The following is a 23,783-nucleotide window of genomic DNA, read 5'->3' as shown; positions in this document are numbered from 1 at the left end:
GAAAGGAAGATCTGGCCATTGTTGGGATTTGCAACATCGCACATGTTTTTGTGTTACTGTTTGTTCTTAACTCCCAAAGAGAACCATGACATCAGGGAGCTGATGCCATGATATACAAGTGAATTGGATTTAAGTGAGGGAGGGCTGTACAAGGTTACCTGCCTCACTTTACCCTTCAGAATTATGGTTATAACAGAGGAGGAAATGAAGGAAATGGGCAAATATACAATTGAGGCTCAAAGACAAATTTGGGGACCTTCCTGAGGAGGATGGGGCTTGGACTTCCTGTCCTCCACAGAATGATAAGAGGAGAGCCTTGTACACATTATCAGAAGAGAGAAAGGGAAGAAGGGTAATAGTAGTTGGTAGTTCCCTTCTCTGAGGTACTAAGGCTGGTGTTTACTGATTTGACAATAATAACAGAAATCTTTTGTCTTCCTCCAGTATGAAGATATAACTCTCCCATAAGACTCTTCCAAGATTTACCAGAATAGATGCAAACTACCCACTCCTGGTGATCCATAGGAGGCACAAATAAAAACTATTAAAAGGAACTAAAAAGGAATTTAAAAGATCATCAATAATTGTCAATAATCACAAAGTCTTGGGCAGAAACTAAAGACTACAGGGCAGAGATTGTGTTTTGTTAATGAATGTAATCAGAAAAATTAATTTGGGAAGTGAAAAGATAGATAAGAAGGTGGCATCTAAGAAATGGGTGAAAGTAAATTTGGATTTCTGGACTGTGGCTTAAAATATCGGTTTGACAGATTCCTGACCAGAGATGATGTAAACCCAACTGAGGGTAGGAAGAATGTATTTTTCTGGATAATTACAAATTTAATCAAAAAGACTCTGTGGAGGAGAGAGAAAACTGCCTACATATATTCCCAAAGTTAGATACCATTGAGAGTAACAACATAGAAGGGAGCCGAAGCGTCTACAAGTTCACAGGAAACAAAAGAATAAAACTCATGGCCTTGGATGTTATATATAAATATCTAAAGTTTCAGCAACAAACAAAAACTAAAAGCAAATGTGAAATTAAAAGAATATATCACTGATACATAGCAGGATGAGGCTCATGAGTGTACTCTGATTCTAGGGAAGTATACCTTATTTAAAACTGAAAAAGCAAGAGAGGGAGAGAGGAAGGGATTATATTATAATATGGTATTACATTATAAAGAAGCTCTATACATGTGAGGAAACCAGGAAACGGGAGGGAAATATTTGGGTGAAAGTAAATATTTGGGTAAAAGTCAATAGAGGGAGAAGCAGAAATGGTTTTTTGTCATTGAATCATTCTACAGATCACCTGGACAGAAAGAGAAAATAAATAATGAATTTTGGGAGGAGATAATAAGCCAAACCCGGAGGCAAATGTCCGAATTTTCAAAATGGGGAAGAGAACAGCATCTGTAGACCACAGACAAGTGGGTTTCTCAATCCCTTGAGGAATTTCTAGAACAGATCATTAAAAAGATGGTTGGAAAATATAGATATGGAAGGTCACTGCAAAGAACAGGTCATGGCACATCAACCCTATTTACTTCTGTGTACAAGAGTGCAGATGAGCATAGTCACAGCACTTATGGTTTACCTAGATTTTAGTACAATTTTTGTCACAGGATCTCAAAATGGTTAAATAGTACAAAAGAATTTCAATTATGCTGGGGCTCACTTTATCTCTGATATCTTTTTGGATTGTTTTAGCAATAATTTTGTTCCTCAAAAGGTAAAGGAACCAAAAAAAGATAAATTCTATTTTGGATCTGGTTCTCACTAAGAAAGAAAAATTGGTTTCTAGAGTTTGTGATAGAGAAGAAATCTGGCCATAGACTAATATGCACTCTAGATTCAAAGGAAAGACATGGAAAATTTCATGGATGAAAATATTATAGGGAAAGTCAGCCCAGCAGGCCCATGAAATATTCAAGAATAAAATTTTGATGATAAAGGGGAACAATTACAACGAGGAGGAAAAAGGAGATCTGTCTGCATCAGTGTAGGTGCACAGGTAATTCACCAATCAACATAGATGATAAAAAGGCATAAGCAAAGATAATGAATATGAGTGTGGTGCAGTCCTACACAAATAATGTTAGAAACACTAAAACTAAGAATGAGCAGAAGTTGGCAAGGGAGGCCAAGGTCAGCATAGAGGTTTGCTTTAGCCATATGGAGGGGGGAATATCCAAAAAGGGAGAGGACCTTTGCTAGGAATGGCTGAGACAATTGCTTATAAGAGAGGGAATGGTGCTTCTATTTTCTCTGGGGAAAGAAATGACAACAGAACAAAAATGTCCAGCAGAGTGTTGCTGCCCAGGCTGTAGAGAAGGTAAGAGAGTACCAAGTTGCCCTGAATGAATTCAGGTCACTTGACCCAAATAAATTATGCCTTGGGTTCTGAAAGAATCGGCAGTTGTATTTTTAAAAGATATTCTCAGTAGTATCTGAAAGATCAGGAGAAACAAGAGAGGTACCACAAGATTAGAAAAAAGCAAATGTCCCAATTTTCAAATGGGGAAGAGAACAGCATCTATGGACCACAGACCAGTGGGTTTAATGTCAATCCCTTGAGGAAATTCTAGAACAGATCATTAGAAGAATGGTTGGAAAATGTAGATAGGAAAGTGGTCATTGCAAAGAACAGGTCATGGCACACCAACCTCATTTACTTTTTTGCACTAATCTGGTACTAAGAGGATGAGCCAAGTGTTGGGACTATGATTTACCTAGATTTGTGTAAAACTTTTGTCACAGGATCTCAAAATATTTTTGCAGAGGACACAAAGACATATTAATTAAACAAAAATGCAGTTAAATGGATTTAGAACTGTTTTTTTGACCAAAGACTTAGATAAAACTATGCTCCCCATATTATCAGGTGACACAAAGCTGACATGGGAAGCATGGTTTTATCTAAGTCCCTGATGAAAATGTCCATCAGCCAGAGCCAAGTAGAGATCTCTGTGATAATCCAAGATCTGGCCATTAACAAGGAGCCATTCCACTCTTCTCTTTTAGTTTGTCCAGATAACCACTCCCAAATATTATCTGATTCAAAAGGCTCTTGGCAGACTGGAGCATCTTGTAAGATGAAATGCAGTAGACATCGATGTAAAGTCTGAACGTGAGTCCAAAAAAACCCACCCCAATAACTTCCCAAGTACCAGATGAGGGAAATATGGAGAGGCAGCAATTCTGAAGATGATCTAGGGTTTTAGGTGGACCACACATGCTACAGGAGCCATCAGGGTTGTGGGCAGCCAGAATTGCTCCTCATGGGCTGCATTAAGAGAGGGACAGCTTCCAGGAATTAGGTAGGTGAGAGACCTTGTCAGTCTTCATCTGCAGCATTGTGTTCAGGGTTGAGCACCAAGGTTCAAGAGGGATACTGATAAGCTTAACACTGAAAAGCAGAGTAGTGTGGTGGATGGAGTGCCGGACTTGAGTTGGGAAGACTGGGTTCAAAGAGCCAGAGACATTTATTGTCTGTGTGACTCTAGACAAGTCACTTAACTTTTCTATGCTTCACATTTCCTCATCGACAAGATGAGAGGGTTGGACTCAGTAGCCTTTTAAGCTACCTTCTACCTCCAAATCCATGATCTTACGATCCTTTGAACTGAGGACTGTCCAGAGAAGGGCAGCTGGAATTATGAAGGACCTTGAGTCCACATCGTGCGAGCACTGGTTGAAGAAAATGGGCATGTTGAGCTTGGAGAAGACTCTGAGGTCACTTGTCAAGAGCCAATTCTTTTTGCACCATACCATGCTCCCTCTCAGGTTGACACGTACATTATGTACACCTCCCTGCCGAAGGGCAGGCTAGGAATTAAATAATGGGAGGTTACATAAAGGCTTAAACATATTCAGAGCTTTGCATCAACATTAAGTCTTTTCAGAAGCACTGATACCTCTCGGATTTGTAAAATATAGTAAATTAACTGTGAGCTACCTTAAGTTTGGTATTTCTATTGTGCCTGAACTCAAGGCTGGGAAGGGTGAATATATGGTTAATATCTTCAACTAGACATATTTACTTATTATTTTGATAGTACATCTGAGCTTCAGTTCCATTCACATGGAACCATTTCAAGTTTTTCTTTTAGTCTGGCCATCTGACAAATTCTGACTCTATCTAATTGCATTTTTGTTTAATCCATAAGTCTCCCTCTCCTCAACAAGAATATTTTGAGATAACTTTAATGAAAGTTTTGCTAAAAGCTAGGTAAATCACATGTTTCTCATTGATTATTAATCATATATCTGGACTAGCAAGTATTGAATGTTTTGAAATCTGTGGGTTTCTTTTCTTTGTGTCTTGGTTCAATTGACTAAAACATCAGGAGTTGCTTTTTTCACATCTTGACTTTTGCTTATTTTAATTTTCCTTAGTTGAATTCCTTCCTCTGGACAAAGAGCAGGCATAACATTTCTATTTGTTTTTGCACCATCTGAGATCAGGGAACACCCTATTCTTCATTGGTTCTCTTTATGTGCCTTTGAATGTTTGATCAGTTCTTGCTCTGACTACATGGTTTATTTGTCTTCCATTCCCTTGATTCCTTCTCATGTTTTTTTCATCTTTGTTGAACATTACTTACCAATAATTGCGTCAGCTAGTTAGGGTTTGGGTTGCCTTTTTTTTTTTTTTTTTTTTTTTGGCATGAGGTCATGTTTCTGCGTTTCCTTCGAATCTTTCCTAGACTTGCTCAGCTCTAAAAATCCAACATTATAAGTTTCCTTGTATATGTTATAAGTCTCTTTCCCCATTGGAGTGTTTGATTCACTTAAGCTGTTTTGCAGAACTTTCTCTTTATTAAGAACAATGGCAACAACAAATCTTCTCTTTGAAGAAATAGGTTTCTTTGATAATTGCATTTTCAATTTTGAACATCAATCTTTCATTTTAATTTTCATTTCATAACTCTAAAATTTTAAATATGTAATGGGATTTTGTTTTTGTGGTTAATATATTTCTTTTAAGGCCCCTGAAAGTATAAATAACATTTATGTATTATCTAAGGCTGCCGTCTTTTCAATAATTGTGAGAAGTTGGAAGGATTACTTATCTATTTTTGTTTTTAAAGATAAACTTAGGAGTTTGCTCTTTGACTAAGTTGAGAGCTCATTTCTTCTTATTTGTTTTGTAGTGATAAAGAGACTTTGAGGTCTCTTGCAACCCTGTGATTCTGTGCCAGGTGTTCACTTTGTGACTGTCTTCATATTGACTGGTGGAACTTTTCATTTTATATCTTTCTTCCTTTGGTGTTTGACCCATTTAAGCTGTTTTTTTTTTTTATAACAACTTTGTCATTCACATATTCTTATTTAACTGACCCTAACTTATGCATCTCTCAGTAAATTACAATAGGTGCTTATATTTTAGAATTTTTTCTGGTTATGAATGAATCTAAAAAAGCACTTATTAAATATTTACTGGGTGCAAAACACCATCCTGGGGATGGCTCTCAGCAACATTCGAATGGAAGGGACAATATATATGGAAGGTTTCATCTGCAAGTCTGATGGAAGATCCCATGGTTTTTAGGATGATTCAAACTCGATGTCATTACGTAGAAAAGATCTTATCAGTTTTCCATGATGTTTTCATGATCCGACAGTAATTGTTGGTGAGTACTTTTGTGGTGAGAGCTTTTCTCCCCCTGGGTCTTCAATAGCTGTGGCCGTACCACCTCCCGAAACCCTTCTTGGCTGGAGGGATTGTTTTCAGGAACGATGGCTGATGGTTTGGGGCTGCTGACAGGAATCCTGAGGATTCCCTGCCCTTTGGTGGTGGTGGTTGTCTTGGTGGTAGCAAGGAAGGTGGGTGTCTTCTCCATGGATCCTGGCTCCCTTGATAATGGCTGATCAGGCCCAGTGAGCTTGGGAGTACTGCTCTTCCCAATGTCCTTGGATGCAGAAATCAGACTTTCTCCATTATTGCCTGATGGAGAGGTGGTACTTTGATTTGTCTGGAATATGTTGCCTCTTGTCTGTCCCTCAGGGTACTTAGTTACATACAACACCAGTTAGTTAGGCTGGTCCAGTGGGTAGTCATTGGTTGCTAATTGGTAGGGAAGGACCTGTGATAGTTATGTCAATGTAACTAATATTGCCCCCATATTCTACATGCCCTCGAAATTAGATGCCTTTTTCAGGAAAATATAGGACTCCTTTGATGACTACAGTGACTCTCATGGTGGGGAAAAGGACTAACTTAGTTGGTCCTCAGGTAAACCTATTTCTATATTTCTATAAGATCTTAAAATATTTTGGGGCTTTTATTCATTTAATAGGTTCATTGATATTCACTGGTCGTATTAAAAGATCCCAAGTGTAGTGGGCTGGTACCAGTCAAGTGGCTTTTTCTTCTGTTAGAACCTCAGGGCATCTGGATGTCCATCACAGCTCTAGCTTCCAAGTTCTTACACTGATAGATTTTATGTAGGGGTATGGGATTTGTATTTGTACTGACTGTCCAGCTTGTTCCAACCCACTGTTTAGCCGTGTCCATTCCTTCCTTCCCTTTCATAAACCTCATTTAACAGCTCTGCCAAGGTCGGCACCCCTTTTGGTAAGTGTTTCGTGTGAAAACAGGATTAGAGATGAGTTCACTGGAGTGATCTAGTCCAACCCTTCCCCCACTGCCTGCACAGATGACTTGCCTATTAATATGAAATCCTTTCTGACCCAGGGCCCATCACAGATTTTTGTGAAGCTCAGTTCAGCTCTGCTATAACATCCCTAAGGGTGGTGGACAAAATCTTCCAGGGTCAGTTCTTAGCTCAGATCTCCGAGACTGCTCCTGAAGGCAGAACGCGGGGTGCCTGGTATCGCCCCATACGCCATGTACACTGAGACAAGTGGCAGAGGGCCGGAGCTCCTACGGCTGTCCATTTGTGGTCTCCCTCCTGAAGTTGGCTCGATGCATCCTCCCACATTGCTGCCTCTTTGGTCGTGATATGAAGTCATTTGGGTCCCCCAAACTCCCCGATATCAGCGTCCTCACCAGAGTCTCCCTGAAGCCATGAAGAGATCCTTGTTCAGTGGCTGAGTCTCTCCCCCATCTCTGGGTCCTCTCTTTCTAGAAGGAAGCCCGTGCCATGGGGACACTCTCTCTGGTCACTGATGCCCCGGCTGGAGCAAAGCTCATGTAGACCTGTCTCTAGAGAGCTTTAATCTTCCAAATGCTAGATTTTAATCAGTTTCTCACTGTGTTTTCTTTAGTATGGCCAATTCCACAAGGATTTATTAGAGAGGCTCAATGAAATGCTTCGGCCTCAGGAAGACAGGGGACTTCTTCAGGGGTAAAGGACAAGGGTACCTGCTGAACAACTCTGGAAACTTCTTGTTGCCCAATGGTCACCCAGTTTTCATGTCCCAAGACTCCTACTGTCCCAACCAGTGGATGGGGGTGCTTGGTGACAATCAAAGCTAACACTTAGTGTGATCCTTCATTCTGTGAACTTGGCTGGTTTTCAGTGTGTGTGTGTGTGTGTGTGTGTGTGTGTGTGTGTGTGTGTGACTAGCCTTGTGATCTCTTGAGCACGGGCAGCTGCCACTAAAGCTAACTCCCTGTGGCAGTGCAGGCCCTCTGGTCTGGGAGAGCTTCCCTGGGCCTTGTGGGACAGCCTTGAGGCTCCTTTGAGCTCTACTCTTATGATCCCAAGTCGGAGAGGGTCCCACAACCGGGATGTGTCACACATCAAGTCTGGACTGAGGCTAAAAATCTCTCCACAACCCCTCCAACCTCCTTTGTCTTAAAGAAATAAGTCACTGTCTGCGATGTCCCTTATATTAGGAATAGGAAAATCTGCCTGGGGAGCAGGGGAGGCTTCTGTTGCCTGAATCTCAGACCGAACCCCTTCTTGTAAGCTCTGGGTGGTGGCCCCGGGCTTTCATGTTAGCTGCTGTAGCAGGAGAGGTCATTTGTCTGTCGTGCTTTATTCCACAGATGTATTGAGAATTATACAGGAGCCCGGTGTGAAGAGGTCTACCTTCCCAGCACCAAGACCCAAAGTGAGAGTGAGCCGTTTGCAGCTTTGTTGACCGTAGCCCTGCTCCTGGGAGTACTGACCCTCGGAGCTGTCTACTTCCTTTGCAGGTAAACTTCGCTTCTGCTTCTTGGGGGAGAGAACATGACCTGTGCTTGCCCAGATGTCGGAACTGATCTGTCTCTTTGTATAAGGGTCCCAGACACCTCCCACCCTCTTCTCCTCCCATGTCTTTCTGCTGTTCTTTTAAATTTCTCTGTCTCTCTCTTTTTTTTTTTTTTTTTGCTGAGGCAAGTGGGGTTAAGTGACTTACCCAGGATCACCTAATTGGTTATTTTTAAATGACTATAAAAGTGCTGAAAGCCACTGGAAGCTGTTACCCTGTGTTCTTTCTGTGGTCAGTCAATCCCATGTCATTCATTCAATTTCTAGGACAGCTCAGCCCCTCAGACTGAGCAGATTTACTTCGTGTGTGTGTGTGTGTGTGTGTGTGTGTGTGTGTGTGTGTGTGTGATGCGTCTGTGATGCTTGAAAGATTAAATACAGAACTTGGCTCATTCCCACTTATCTCACTAACCGCAGACCATGCTTCCCATCACTGACAAGTTATATAATACTTTAAGAATTTAAGCATGAACCGCTAATATTCATGGCCAAAATAATTTTAAGAACAGACCCAAAGATTAAAGAAAAATTATTTACATGTAGTAAAACTAGGCACAGAAATTGGAATTGGATCTTCCCTTTTACATGTTTTTTAATCATCATAATAACAATAACTGGCATTTGTATAGTACTTTAAAATTTGCAAAGCACTTTACAAGTAAGATCTCATTTGACCCTTACAACAACCCTGGGAATCAGGTATTATTATTGTTCTCATTTTACAAAGGAGGAAACTGAGGCCGACAGAAGTTCATTGACTTCCAATGTCACATAGGAAGCAAATATTCAAGCCCAATTCTGCATAGCCTTGGCCAAGTTAATGTACCTGAAGGTTCAAGGCTCACCCTTAAGACAAATACTTCCTGATACTTATTACCACAATGGGTTGCCATGGGGAGAGGGACAAGGACATGCAGTGTTGAGTGCCTGGAAATATTTAAGGGAAAACTGGTTGACTTCTGAGTCCCTTCCAGTTTCTGAGGTTCCATGATTCCCAAAGTTCAGTACGTTAATAAAACCAGAACTCTAAATCCCTCCTGAATCTCGCTATTAACTTCCCGGGGAGACAATATTAGCAGCCCTTACAGGTGTTCTATAGCAAACATCCTAGCTGTTATCAAAGGGATTTTAAGGTAACCCAATATTTACACATTCAAACAACGATTAGAATGTTTACATTGTGGTGCTGTGGTGTTCCTCTTTCTCCTTTCCTTTGGGACCTTTCCCACCCCATTCTTCACTATCAGGAGGCTGGGGCTTTTCATTATCTGGGTAGCTATGTACCACTGAGTGATGGGTGCCTTCAGGCAAACCTGCTCAGCGTTCCCCTTGCTAGGCCTCCATTACTCATCTCTCTAATGAGAGGGCTGAACAAAGCGTTGTTCGGGCCCTTTCCCATGGGGAAATCTATGATCCTTTCTATCCTGGATCAAAGGACCCATGTGTGGTCTGGACTGGGACTTATTTGAGAGGCTCTAAGTCACCTGCTGGAAGGTGTAAGATGTAATGAGGAGAGAGGAAAAATGAGAGGGGGGGGGAAGATGGATCATGAAAAGAAGGGATAAAGGAAGAAAAAAACATGAGAAAATAAAGTTTAAAACTCTACTTGCGTTATTCACTTGAGCTAGAATTCTGAGTTGCATTTCTGCTCATCTTCAAGCTCAGACTCCCTTGTTGTTTGTCCTTCAAAAAGGAGGGAAGGAAGTTAGCAAGGAAGAGAGGAAGGAAGGAAGGAGGAAAAAAATTAGGAAGTTAGGAAGGAAGGAAGGAAAAAAAGGAAGGGAAGGAGAGAGGGAAGGAGGGAGAGAGAGAAGAAGGAAGGGAAGCAGGGAAGGAAAGAAGGTCCTTTAGAGAGGAGGGAGGAAAAAAGGAAGGAAAGGAAAGAAGTTAGGAAGTTAGAAAGGAAAGGAGGCAGGAAGAAATGAAGGAAAGGAAAGGAAAGGAAAGAAGAAAGGGAAAAACAAAGGAAGGAAGGAAGGAAGGAAGGAAGGAAGGAAGGAAGGAAGGAAGGAAGGAAGGAAAGGAGGAAGGAAGGGAGGGAAGGAGGGAAAAAAGGAGGACACGCGCAGAGGGGAGGGGCTGTTTGTTTTGTCTTTGTGTCTCTGGGATCAAAGGCCTGTAGTGGGCATTTGATACAGGAACTGTTGAATGAATGAACGGATGAACGAATGTCAGCTGTTGAGGAAGCGGCCATGGTCATGACTTTGGATGGCCAGGACAAGGACGGTGCTTTCAGCACAAAGAGGAAGAGCTCTAGTTTAGCGAGCACGACACTTGGTTTTTTATTTGGGACATGAGTTTTTATTTGGCAATGGAGCATCCAAGTGAGGATTGCTATCAGGCAGCTGATGGTGTGGGGCTGGAGCTTGAGAGGGAGATCTGGGGCCTAGAAATGATTGTTGATAGAAACGGATAATGATCATGATTAGAAAAAGAAGATTCTCTTCACATCTTCTCATTACCAAGTATAGCCTATTAAACTTAGTCAAGTTTAATATACTTATTAACATATTCTTATTCATATATAACTTGTAGACAACATATATATCATCATATACTTATTCAATGTAATTTACTAAAGGTGTTTATTAAGTATATATTGAAATAATTAATGAATCAAAATTTTTAAAATAGAGTGCCTTCAGAGGTTTTTAAAATAGCAAAAACACTCTCTCTAGGATGGCATTATTCTGTCTTTTGCTTGTTGAGATACGGGATCATTGGCTAGAATCGATTTGGAGATTTTTACTAAAAACTAGTAATACCAATGTTGGGACCGCCGTGAGATTCTGAGGAACGTTTTGTCACACATAGGGCAAGACGAGGCAAATAGTAGCTATGCAAGGGACAGAGAAGGACCAACAGTATGTTCCTCTAGGGCCCTTTTAAATGAGCAGGAAGCAGACAAAGAATCGGGATTGAATAGAGTGAATTTCACTATAAGTGCAGGATACCACACCCAGCAGGCCCCCTGTCACCTTCCCCATCACTTTTCTCCCTTCTTTTCTTCTCAAAAGTTCTAGGACTTGGCTTTCTGGTGCCCTCTCCTGTTTTCTAGCTGTCACTACCCGTTCTGTCGGAAGCCCAACATCCATCATCACAGAAAAGAACTCAGATTGGTTGGTGACTCTAGGCCAGGCCTACAAAGGGCTCAACTACATTGGGTGATGAGAGTTTTTCCATTGAGAATTCTTTATACCAATGAAATGGCAGATTCAGTTCAAAAGAAAAGAGGGGGTTGAGTGGGGAGTAACCACTGAGTACTACAGGGGAACATACAGGGTGAGTATAACAATCAAAGGGGAAGGTAAATAGAGATAATCCCAATTAATCCTCCTCTTACATTTTCACTTAAAAGGAAGTTCCTCTGGTCAAACTGACCTCTATCCTTTGAGATCTCATCCTTGTATTCCAAGGAAAAGGCCTAGAAAAAGAATTGATGAAATAAAACCTGGTTTATTCTACTCAAAGGGCAGCATCATGTAGTTTGGAAGAAGCATTATATTTGAACCTGAGTTCAAATCCTGATTTGAATATTTATGAGCTTTTCTTGAGTCTTAGTTTCCTTATCTCTAAAATGGGAACAAGATCACCTATAGAATCTCTCTCACAGCATTATAGTGAAGATCAAATGAGATGGCTTAGATAAAGTGCTCGGTAAAAATAAAATCACAATTGTTTTATTATCATTTATCTTGTGCTCAGAGTGAGCCAACTTAATCATGTCTAAGGTAGATGTGAGATTAGTTATTGAAACTATTGGATTCTGTGGAGCAAAAACTCAGATGTGTCAGGCACTGGGCTTCCCCATCTCTTAGTTTGGAGTTTGGAGAAAATCCTTCCTCCTTATTCCCAAGCAAACTGGCCAGCCAGAGTAAGGAATTATATAAGGTTATAGAGAGACAGAGATATTTGAGGTAAGGAGCAGGGAGGATCCAAGTTATTCTTAAGTGCCATCAAGCCTTAAGAATTCCAAAATCTCCAGGCCAAGGAAAAAGACATGATTCAAGAAATAATGGGATAAGAAGAGATAAGGATAAGGAAATAAGGATAAAGAACCTGTTTCTGGGCAGAAAGATGAGAACTGCTTCTCTCTGGAAATGTAGTCACATCACTATCCAAGAATGTTCACTACTTCCCAGATCTGAATCTTAAAAGAGGTAAGATGAAGAGAAATATTAGAGCAGGGTAATCTCATTCAACATGAACTCAAACAGAACTTATCTTCTCCCTAAACCTGGCCTGCCCCCCAGCTTTTCAGATAGTACCCCAGTTCTCCTATCATTTGTAACTCTGGAGTTATATTTAACTTTTCTTTTTTCTCTCATCCAAAACTTCTAGTGAGTTGTCAAGTCATATGACTTGTATCCAGGGGTTGTTTATTAAATGTTTTTAATAATTGTCTTTCTTAGAAAAATTCATGTAAGAACCTTTAAAGTTTAATCTCTATTATAATATTTTCTCCATCACTTTCTTAAGTCTAGATCATTAAGAAAACAATAAATTAAACCCTGGTCTGAAGCATTTGCTGATTTGTGAGGTTAATAATAAAACTTAGCCCAACAAGTTCTCATGAGCCATTGTATGAGCTGATTTCCCCAACTCCTTCTATTTTTTCAGTCTGTCTCCTTTTCTTTCCACTTCCTCTTTCTTCATGGTCACAACAGAAGGAATGTAAAATTTGACCTCAGAGGACGGGCCTTCAGTTTTCCCTCTGTTGTTCACTACCTCTCTGACACTGGGCAATTCTCTTGTTAGCCTTAGGTTTCTCAATGGAAAACTGAATGGTATAAACTGAGTGGTTTCCCAGTGGCACAGGCGTTGAGATTTATGTTAGTGGAAAGATGACAAGATCACAGAAGTAGATGCATGTAATAAAAGCAATTTTAAAATTAATCTATTCAATTCAATCAACACTTATTGTTTACTATGAGCCAGGCACTGGAAATACACATAGAGACAAAAGTCATCCCCTGACCTGGAACTTACAATCTAATGGGGAGAAGGGGTAAAACAACATGCAAATCAATATATACAAAAGCTAACTATGTAGAGGGTAACTGAATCCCTGCCATGTGAGGGAGGAAAGCACACCACTGCCTTTGGGTTCAAAACCTCTGTCATTCACTCCCCGTGTGATCTTGTCCAAATTGCTTGTTCCCTTCTAGCTCTAAATCTAGGATTCTCTAACACAATGAAAATGTAACTGTTTCTCAAGTTTCCCAAAAGGATGAGTCCAAAAATCTGAAGTCACATAATATAGTCTCTTAGAGGAGATAAAGATTTCCTTCATGGAGGCTTATGGATCTCACAATGGATGGAGTTGTGGATAGAGTCAGGGGGACCTGACTTCAAATTCAGCTTCGAGACATTTACTAGCCGTGTGACCCTTGACAACTCAAGCCTCTATGGGCCTCAGTCTCCTTATCTGTAAAAAGGAGGATTTCGTTGTCTTTAAAATCCATTTCAGATTTAAATTAATGGTGAATTCTCAAAATACTGTCATTCATCCAACTATGACATCTGATAACCACTTCTTGAATTCAGCTGATAGAGCACAGCAAGATGGCTAAGCCCTGGTTCATTTATTGAGGGCTGTCTGCCAGGCACTCTGTCGTGCTTTAGGGCATGGAAGCTCTGCCTTCATGGAGGTTGTGTCTTCAAGTATGGACAGTCTCCCAGTATGTGTTACGAACTCTCAGCAGCCAGGGAGAGATAGCCCAGAGAGTTCAATCTAAATTTATCCTCTCATCTCCTTTCCTTTTTCTCTCCTATTTTGGGTCAGGAAAGGCCCCCTCCAAAGGGCTAATTCAGCCCAGTATGACGTTGGCCTGGTAGAGACCAGCAGCATCAACATCTACAACAGTAAGTAAATTTAAAGTTTATTTAGCATCCATCTGCATTTAGATTTGTTCCTGTGTGGTACCCATCAGAGTGGGTTTGTTTGGTGTACTAAGCAATGAAATCACTCTTTTATTTCATGAAAATGTATTTATTGCAACCACATGAATGCTTCAGACAGGAGTCCCTTCCACACACTGAGTCTGTCATTTAATTTGTGGGAAGATTTAAGAGATGGAGGGAGGGGTTCCCTCTTCCCCTTACAGATGAAGAACCTAAGGCAGATAAAGGACTTGCTGAGGATTATACAACTAATGTGTTTGAGGTAGAATTTGAATCCAGGTCTTTCTAAGTTTAGTGCCCCATTTATCACAACATACTCCCTCTTCTTTCTCATTAGAATGTAATCTCCTTTCAGGTAGGATTTGTTTCATTTTTTACATTTGTCCCTTCAGTGCCTAGCAAAGTGACCAGCTTTGTAAGGAAGTGCTTATGATAATAATTATTGACAATGCATTTATTGGTATTTTAAGGTCTTTTTAAAAGAAGTTTAAGAATATAAATGGCCCTCAATTATTTTCCATAAGCACTGCTGAGTTAATTGATTGTACATCACATCAATTACACAAACTGGATGATTTACAGATGCTATTAAGTAGACATTTAGTCACATGATGAATTTCAAGGCTTCCCCCCGGTGGTTCTGAATGAAGGGTAGCCATGTTATTTCAGACTTCCTTAACCCACAGCTTGAGCAAAGTCTGCTTTGTGGGTTTGCCTGCTTTTGTTGGACTTTTCTTTGGCTTGGGTCACCTCCTGGGCTTTCTTTCAGGGCACAGGGTGAGAAACGTTGCACTGGAGTCCTGGTCAGGGCTTTGTGTTGTTTCTGACCGAAGATGTCCTTTTTTGATGGATGTTCCTCAAAATGGATCTTTTCTTTCTTGCCCAGTAGAAGGCGGCAGAAATGCCTAGAATCCTGAAGAGTTCCCTCAGAAGGAACTCTTCAGGTTAGAAACCAGATTTGCTTGGCAATGGGTTTAAGAAATGCTTACTGAATGCACATAGCAATGTCGGATAGAGCAGGGAGGCAGCACTGACTGATATACAGCCCTACTCCCAGAGTAATTCAGTCCTTCGTATTGCATCATTGCCAATCCATCCTTTGTACACTTCAGTTCTGCTTTTTACACACTGTGCCCAAATATGCCCCATCTGTATTCTAGAGCATCTGTCTATTCTCCCAGTGACCAAAGTCCAAACTCTTCCCTGGGATCCAAAGTGGCCAAGCTCTTCTCAAGTCTGGGAAGGATCCATTCTCCCTTTGTGGCGGGGGTGGGGGGTCATCCCAAGAGGGATGGGCCTTTCCTGCCGAGGACACAATTATTATCCCTTCCGTCTATCACAGAGAAGAGAAAGAGGAGTGAGGAAGCATTTCTAAAGCAGCAAGAACCTCAGCTTTCTCGGAGCAACTGTTAGACTTTGTGTAGTGAGGGGAAATTTCTACAAAATCTGCTGAGAGGCAATGGTAAAAAGCCTTCAGATGAAAAATAGACACTCTCCACCCTAGAGAGTTAAAAACTTAATTGAATATGAAGAGGCCAGAGAGACAAGGAAACCAGCCTCCAGGTACCAATTTCCTTTCCATAGATGTCCCTAGTCAACAACCTAAGACTCCCAAAGGAGTATGAGGGATGAAAAACACTGATCACTCTAAAGGCACAAAGAGCTGTTTACAGAAGGAAGAGACTTTTGAGGAAGGAAAAACTTGTCAAAAAGGAAAAACTCTCCCCGAAGGTAACTACCAATTCCAGGTGTGAGGTCTTTAGGGTTTTTCTCCCATAGGGAACAAGGGCAGTTGCCAAACATCCTAAGCAGCAGCACAAAATGGAGACCAGATGTCCCTGAAGGCTGAAGAGGGCTTTGTCTTTCTGGGATGCAGTTCTCCAACATTGGCCTTCTGTGATGATCTGGCTTTGTGCTCATCCTTTCCTTCTCTTTGTGGAGAAGTATGGCCCTGTTGCCAGGAAGGGGTTTGTAATTCCCATTTTTGCTTTGGTCTTCCATTTATAGAAAAGGGTAATGATATCAGCATGCTTGGTACACGGCTTCATAATTAGCTTAAGAAATCTATCATCTCCCACTTCCTGATGGTGAGCCTATCTCAAATTAGTTAAGATAGGACCAAAAAACCAAGAACAAACCAAACCAAAGCAAATGATCCCTAACAATTTAGTCTGAAGACCCATAGCTAACAGTTTTTTCTCTATATTGTCCGCTGACACAGCCTTTGAGACCTTTGTACCGTGAGGTCTTAGAGGAGAATTTTAGTGGAGGATATACAGGGTGCCCCCAACATTTGAATGCAGTTTTAAGCAATTGAAGCCTTAAACTGCAGCCAGACTTTTAGGATACCTTATGCAAGTTCTCCATCCAATCATGTTCACATCGTACAAACTCATTGCAACCCTACACTCTCAACTGCCTTCAGTTTGTGTTGGTTTTATTTTTAAACAAAGCTGCCAGACCAAAGCTTCAAAAGAAATGACATTTCCTGTTAGAATCAGTTCCTTTACCAAAGATCTGGCAGCCCTCTCCAGACCCCAGGGTATTTATTCTATGATGGGTTTGGCTGGGGCACCTTATGGGCCTTTGGATTGTAAGCTTGCCCAAGAGGCTTTCAATCTATTGATTGGAAGCACTTAAACTACAAAGCTTTAGTAACTTTTATGATCCTTTTATGGTTGTTTTAATAATTCCATCCAGATTCAATCAGTCAACAAACGTTTATTTAGTCCCATGCTAAGACAGCTAGGTCTGGCGTGGGAGGTGGGAGGATCTTTGTTAAAATCCATCCTCAGACACGTATTAGCTGTGTGACCTTGGGCATGTCATTTAACACTGTCTGCCTCAGTTTCCTCACCTACCTTGCAGAGTTACTATATGGTTCAAATGAGGTAATAATTGTAAGACATTTAATTGTGCTCCCGGCACATAGTAGGTGCTTAATAAATGTTCATTTCCTTCCTTCCTAAAGAAAAAATTGTGTCGTTCTACTCCCTAAGGGAAAAGATACAAGTAAGGGTGGGGAGGGTGTCCAGGGGATCAGACCCTGGAGTTGGAGTCAGGAAGAGGAAGAACTGGATTCAAATCCAGCATCTGATACTTAACTAGCTGTGTGACCCTCGGCAAATCACCGCCTCAGGTTCCTCACCTGTAAAATGAGGATAATAATAGCACCTGCCCCCCAAGGTGGCTGTGAGAATGAAATGAGACCATATGTGTAAAGCGCCTTGCCAACCCTCAAACAATAGTGACATGCTGGCTGCATACCGTACGTAGCAAGACTATGAACTCATTTTCCCAGAGCATAACTGAATACAGCTCCAGTGTAAGATTCCAGGCTGTCTTTCCTTCTCTAACACCATCAAGTCTTCCTGACTCCAGACCCGGCCCTCTGGAGTCTGTAGGGAAAAGAAAGGGGAGAAATGATTGGAGAGGCAAAGAAAATGCCTTTGATCGGTAAAATATTACTTTCCCTAGAACATGGAGAAAACTGAAGAAGCACCAGCCAAGTGAACCAAGATATTACATCCAAGCTGCAGGGGAAATAAAGGAAGCCACAGAAGGTATAGGATGTATATATTTTTTAAAAAGCTTGTTTAACCCTTTCACTTCCTTCATTAAAGGAACATGTTGCATCATGTTACCTGATAGGAATAAAGTACATACTGGTCAGGCTTCTCTATCTAAGCCGGCATCAGCAATTAGGGGAGAGGAAGGAAACTATTTTTAAATCCCCAAATCTCTTGCTAACTCTTTAAAATCACACTGAGATGTAACTGATGGAAAATTTTCTTTCAGTACCTTCTGCAAGCATATCTCCAGCCTTCAGTATAGCAGGTCGTCGTGAGTGTCCGTAGCTATCGTCACCTTCCTCTGACTCAGGAAAGAGCCCGGGACATGGACACTGGGTACACAGACCTGGATTCTGGGCCTTTAAGAACCCAGGGTCCCCTTACTCCTCAATGACTCCTCAGGATAGATGGGACAGGAGTGTGACACAGAAATGGGTTAGGCAAGAGGAAAGGCAAGGTGTCTTTTTTAATAGCAGTTGGGAATGAGGGTTATTCTTTTTGACCAAAGGCCTTTAGGATCCTCTATGAGATAAGTTATTTTGCTAAAAGCAGAGCAACTGATCAAGACTTGCCTTGCCTTTATAATCTTATTTTTTTCTAAAAGTGGAGCAAACAAAAGGAAGTGAAGTACTGGACATGATTATGATCAACAAGGAGGAACTGGCTACTGGATTAGAAAGGATAGGAAGCTTGTAGAAAAGTAGAGAAGAGTCGGGAATTATCTGATTTGGACCTTAGATTTAAGGAGAACAGATTTCAAGGGATTCATTGAAAGGATTCTATGGATTAAAATTCTACAGAGAAAATCAGCCCCAGGAATGATGGAATACAGTAACAAATGAACTTTCAAAGACATAAAGAGAAACAATTCCAACGAGGTGGAAAGAGATCCAAAGTTATGCACAGGAAGATAAATGACCGATTTATAGTTTTTAAATGATGTACAGAGAAGTACCAAAAGATTTGAATGAACTGATGCAAAGTAGAACCAGGGAAAACACATACACACATACATATATACATACATATGCAGCATATCATGACTTCCACATGGAAATGGAAAGAACAAAAAAAGTCAAAACTTAATGCTGAAAAAATGATAACAAATAACTACATATGGTCCTGCAGAAGAGACTTGAGAAAGTTCCTGTCCTTTGCAAAAGTAGGGAACTATGGGGAACAGAATATTATATATAATGCCAGACTTTTTCAACATGTTGACTTAACTGCTCCCTTTTTAAAATTTTTATTATAAATGATTATAATAAGGGGGGAAGAAATGTACGTGATACTGTAGGAAATGTACATGATGAAAAACAAAGGATACCAATAAAAATTTAAGAGATGTAGAAAAGATCCTGCACAGAGATGCTTTCCTGATGCCCTTGCTATGACATGGAATTGGCTACGGGTTCCTAAAGGCTGAGCTACTGTAGTACAAAATTTAGAAGGTTCTGTCATACTTGAGAGATTTGGGGTACAGGCCCTGGAAAGACTGCCTTCCAAGGACCAGTGGAGGTTAATCACCAGTACATAAGCTACTAGCAAATTCCTTGTTCATAGCAACCCAGGAAGTAAAATGGTGCTCCGAACTGCTGTGCCCTTCTGCTTCTCCCATGGAGGCGACAGAGTGGAAGAGAGAAGATAATCCCAAGAATCGCCCTACCTTAGTTAGACACCTATAAACACCAACTTGGCCATTTGTATTCTAAATATGAGACCCAATAACCAAGGAGGGAGCCTACTTTTAGGGGAGCTGAATCGTGTCAATACTAACATTTTGCCATAAATGGAACCAGACCATAGAAGGAAAATGCAAACAAGTACAGGATGACTCAGAGTCTACTTGGAGAGGCAAAGAAAGCCCTCTCCAAGGCAATATAGAGACGTTATTTCATAGGATACACTATGAGGGAACTGTAGTTTGTGCAGAGACTGATGGTAGAGACACTCTATGACCACCCAGATTAAATCAAATTAACCTTCAACGGCCTCTGGGCAAAGGGTTGATTGTTGTCCCATGTTCTGGAAGAGGGCCAAAATGACATCACTATGTTAGAATTGAGTTACAGTGGGTCCGACTGTGGCTGATCAGACCAATGCTCTGCCACAGGTCGGACACAAATGGTCCCTGTGAACATCTGGGGTGGGCTCTGGCTATCTGTATCTTGCATTTCCTTTGGGCCCTACTCTGATGAGGACACGCCATGCTGGGAGGTCCTGTGCCAGTGCCTCCTAAAGGGTGAGTATAGGGAAAGAAGAAAAAGTTCCTCACCTCATGGCCAAGAAGGTGACGAGCCTTTGAATTTGACTAAGTTTGTTCTGAGATGATAGACTTGAATCCCTGGGCACAAAGGAAATTCAGGTTCGGTTCTTTGGATGTTCTTTATATATGAGTCATTTCCCCCCACTTAACTGGAATTTACCCAAAAGATTTGGACAAGGAAGACAGAGAAACAGGTTTCAGTGGATTATCTTCTTAAGAATTTTCAGAACAGACCTGAGGGCAACCCCCCTGGAGTGCCTTTGACCCTGACCTGCGGGGATGGAGGCTGAACTGTAGGCAAGAAAGGGAGAGACCAAGCCTGGCAGGACAAGAATAAGCAGAGGCTGTAAGGAAGCATTGGAGCTCAGCAGCAGCCAAGGGACTCTGGGCCAGGCCTTTGAGGAGGGAAGTATGAAGCATGTTCGGGGCAGCACCTAGAACAGCTGCCGTTCTAGACTGGGATGGGGACAGTGATCCAGCCGGGGCCTTCTTTTCTGGAAGCTAAGGGAACCAAGGGATAATCTTACTCTCACTTTCAAATTCCCATCATGTTAAAGATGCAGGGGCTTTAAAAGGAGAGAAGTGAGCCAAAAGACCCTCTGCCATGCAAAGAGGGAGACAATTTCTTTTCTCCCAACCTTTAAAACATCTTAAGACTTTTCAGCTTGCCTTGCATCCAGTGCCACCAGCTCATACATGCCCGTTCTATCCTCACAGTCCCTGCTCTCTGGTTGAGGAGGGGGTATATAATTTGCTATCATTTGCATATCATACTGAAGAATGTTTCAGTAATTGAAAAGCTAGTGATGGAAAACCATCACCAGCTTTTTAATTACTGAAACATTTTTATCTCGAACTTCCATCTTTTGTTCATTAAAATAAGCCATGTATTGTCATTAGAGATTTTAGGAATGTTTTGAATACTTTATTTTTTAGTTGAGGGTTTAACTGAGGATTCACAGATTTCCCAAGGGATCTATAAGATTTGAAGAGGTAAACCTTTGATTTTGCAACCATAAATATGTTATGCATTAAAAATCGTTTTCTGGGAAAGGGGTCCACAGACTTATCCAGATTGAGCCATAGAACTCTGATTTTCTCTCTCTCTCTCTCTCACACACACCCCTACCTTATTCTCCTACATGTAAGCTGTTCATCAAGCATTAAGCTGCAAAATGATTGCTGATTTAATCTACTCATATCCTACACTTAAAACAATCTTTTCATATACCTCCTAAGACCAGAGAATCATAGATTTAGGGTGATAGCCCCTAAAATCATCTCATCTTACAGTTCAGGTTGTTGCATGCTCATGATTGCATTGGTAAAGTATTAGGCTTGCTGACCTATTTTTAGGGACAGGGATTTGCAAGAGGCCTTACTTTTCTACAAACTTAAATTTTTACAACTAATTCTTGAAACAGAATTGACAAAAGAGATCCACGATTTCCTGAAAGGCTAAGCTCGGAAGGTAATAGTGGATAGAAAAGTGCAAGTTATTTTATCATGGCATCAGAAGACACGGGTTTGGATTCCGATTATGGAGTTTACTATCTGTGTGACCTTTATAATTACTCCAGGCCACAGTTTACTTAGATGCAAAATGGTCTTGGGTTCAGTGGCCTCAACAGTCCCTTTCAGCTCTAATTGTGTTCTGAAGCATGTTGTAAATTTTGTATAGAGAGAAGACACTCATGTCTGATTGATATTAAAAGTTATATGAAAAATGCTTTGAAGCTTTCTTCCACAGATAAGTTTCAATTTTAGTATGAGTCTATGTGTAACAGGAAAATGCTTTAGCTGACAAACAAGATGTATGAAAATTTCTTATTGTATTTTTCGTTATGTTTAGGGGTTTCATCAAGGCAGATCCTGAGCCAATCTGCAAGTGCTTCAAAAACAAGAGCTGACTGCATCTAGTCTTCTGCTTTTCTTCAAGTGTTTGTGGCCACATGTATCCATCTGTAAAAATGACAATTCACTGCAACATTTTGGCCAAGGACATCTGGTGGACACCCAAACCCACAAAAATTCAGTTTTATCCTTCTGGAAGTTTTCTTCAGGTTTCCCGCCACCTTGCCCTCAGCATCGGTCATAACTTGCTTTCTGTGCTGGATCCCTTTTCATTATGCTGGATGGCCTAAATTCAGATTTCTGATCTCACTGCAAGTTCAAGCTGAGACTCAAAAGGATTGGGAGAAAGGGAAGACTCCCATCTGTTAAGAGTCTCTCAGAGGGCTTGGTCTTTGGGGGAGGGGAGTAATGGTAGAAAATTCCCATTTGCCTAATAACTCATTTCTCCAGTTCATTGTTTCCATATCATTTTCTTTAGTGCAGCTCCTGGAAACAGGATATACCTGTAGCCCCGTTTGACAGAGGGCTCAACGCTGACTTGTCTAAGATCATGTCCAGTAAATGACAAAGCAAGGACTCTAACCTCTTTTCTGATTCCGAGTTCAGGGCTCTGACTGCTCCCTGATAGGGCTTTGGATGATGGTATTATGGAGGTCCTGTCAACGAGGCTATGGTGTAAACAGGTCATGAAAAACAATTCAACCAAGTAGCCTTTGGGAAGAAAACCCTCATGTGAAAAAGTAGCTGAATGGATCAGTCTTAAGTAACCAACAGCCCAACAGAACAGCTGTTGCACCGTGGGAGCTGAGGCTTCACTCCTGCAAAAAGTATTCAGTGATGTCCTCGCTTTGCCTTCTTCACATGCTCTAGCCATGGGTACGATGCCATTTTGGCTTCTGATTTTGAAAGCGACATAGGCTTGGGCTAAACCTAAGCCCAAGGTTCCTGGAGACCTTCCAAACCCACCTCATTTGACAGATGGGGCCAAAAAAACCAGTTCATTCATTTTGGCCAGGTTCAAAATGAGGCAGAGGGGATAACTATGACTAATATGAGTCACACGGAGCTGACTCTCAAGCTCTCTAATCTGGAGTCCAGGGCTCTTGTCACCTCCTCTGTCTTCGCTATTTGTCTGTAATTCCTTAACATGTAGACTCTTGTGATAAGTGGTGTCTTATTTTTTAGCTGAGACCATAGTAGTTATTCCTTTATTGGTGGGCTTATCTAAACCAATCCTAGCTTAAAACCAAATGTTACATAACCACTTGACTCCAGGGAAAATATTCTCTCAGAAGCAGATGGACAATGAGAACATTCTCCAGAAAGCTCATTTTCTTTAACAATCCTTTTGGCCTTGAGATAAGATTGTAAACGTAAGATTTTTGATCTCAGATGGAAAAGAATCCTCTGAATAATCCTACTGGAACAGCAGAATGAAGATCCCTTGGGAAATACCCCAAAATTTTCTTATGTGCTGATTTGTATAAATATAATGACTAATTCAATTATTGGCCTTATTCCTGGTATAGAATTTTCTAGGTAATACAATCTGTTTAGGTTGAGGGGTTGAATTTTATGAAAATGTATTCATCTGATGAAACAAAAAGACAAAAAGGTCAGGGGGGATATGTGATCGTGGAGTACTTGCTTTTAGGTAGAACAAATTCAGCAGAACCATCATCATAAAGAATACAGAAAATTAGCAAATGTAAAAGTTAATTGATCAGTAGAGTTAGTTACTGCAGAACCCAGCATCTACAGATTAAGTTAACTCCAAACCCACTTTGAAGAATCTGAGCTAGAAGGGAAACTTCTCAAACACCGTCAGTGGTGTACAACTCGCTACCCTAACAAGGCAGTCCATTCCATTTGTGGAGTGTCATGTAAAGTTATTTCTTTCCTGGTTTAATTTGAAATCAGCTTCCCCAACTCCCTCTCCTGCTGCAAGTTCTGCCTTTTAAATCCAAGTGGAACATGTGACAACCCTGTTCAAATCTGCAAATTGTCAAGTGATTT

General features: G+C 41.0%; 1 protein-coding gene across 3 annotated transcripts in view; it reads left to right on the top strand.

Moving 5' to 3' along the window:
* The window catches only part of NRG4 (neuregulin 4), a 98,943-nt gene extending 75,671 nt beyond the window's left edge, over nucleotides 1-23,272 (top strand). For 2 of the 3 annotated variants that reach the window (XM_051982435.1, XM_051982436.1), the window contains 3 exons: nucleotides 7,967-8,116; nucleotides 13,957-14,036; nucleotides 21,766-23,272. In XM_051982435.1, coding sequence (XP_051838395.1) covers nucleotides 7,967-8,116; nucleotides 13,957-14,036; nucleotides 21,766-21,833 — 298 coding nt within the window. In that variant the 3' untranslated portion in view covers nucleotides 21,834-23,272. Of the gene's footprint in view, nucleotides 1-7,239; nucleotides 7,320-7,966; nucleotides 8,117-13,956; nucleotides 14,037-17,552; nucleotides 17,639-21,765 lie in introns of all 3 variants that reach the window. The other variant, XR_007951231.1, reaches the window with a different exon arrangement.
* Nucleotides 23,273-23,783: the final 511 nt, after the last annotated feature.

Source organism: Antechinus flavipes, chromosome 2 (assembly GCF_016432865.1).
Source record: "Antechinus flavipes isolate AdamAnt ecotype Samford, QLD, Australia chromosome 2, AdamAnt_v2, whole genome shotgun sequence".
In the NCBI taxonomy this organism is placed as follows: Eukaryota; Metazoa; Chordata; class Mammalia; order Dasyuromorphia; family Dasyuridae; genus Antechinus; species Antechinus flavipes.
This window is presented reverse-complemented; position numbering and strand designations above follow the sequence as displayed.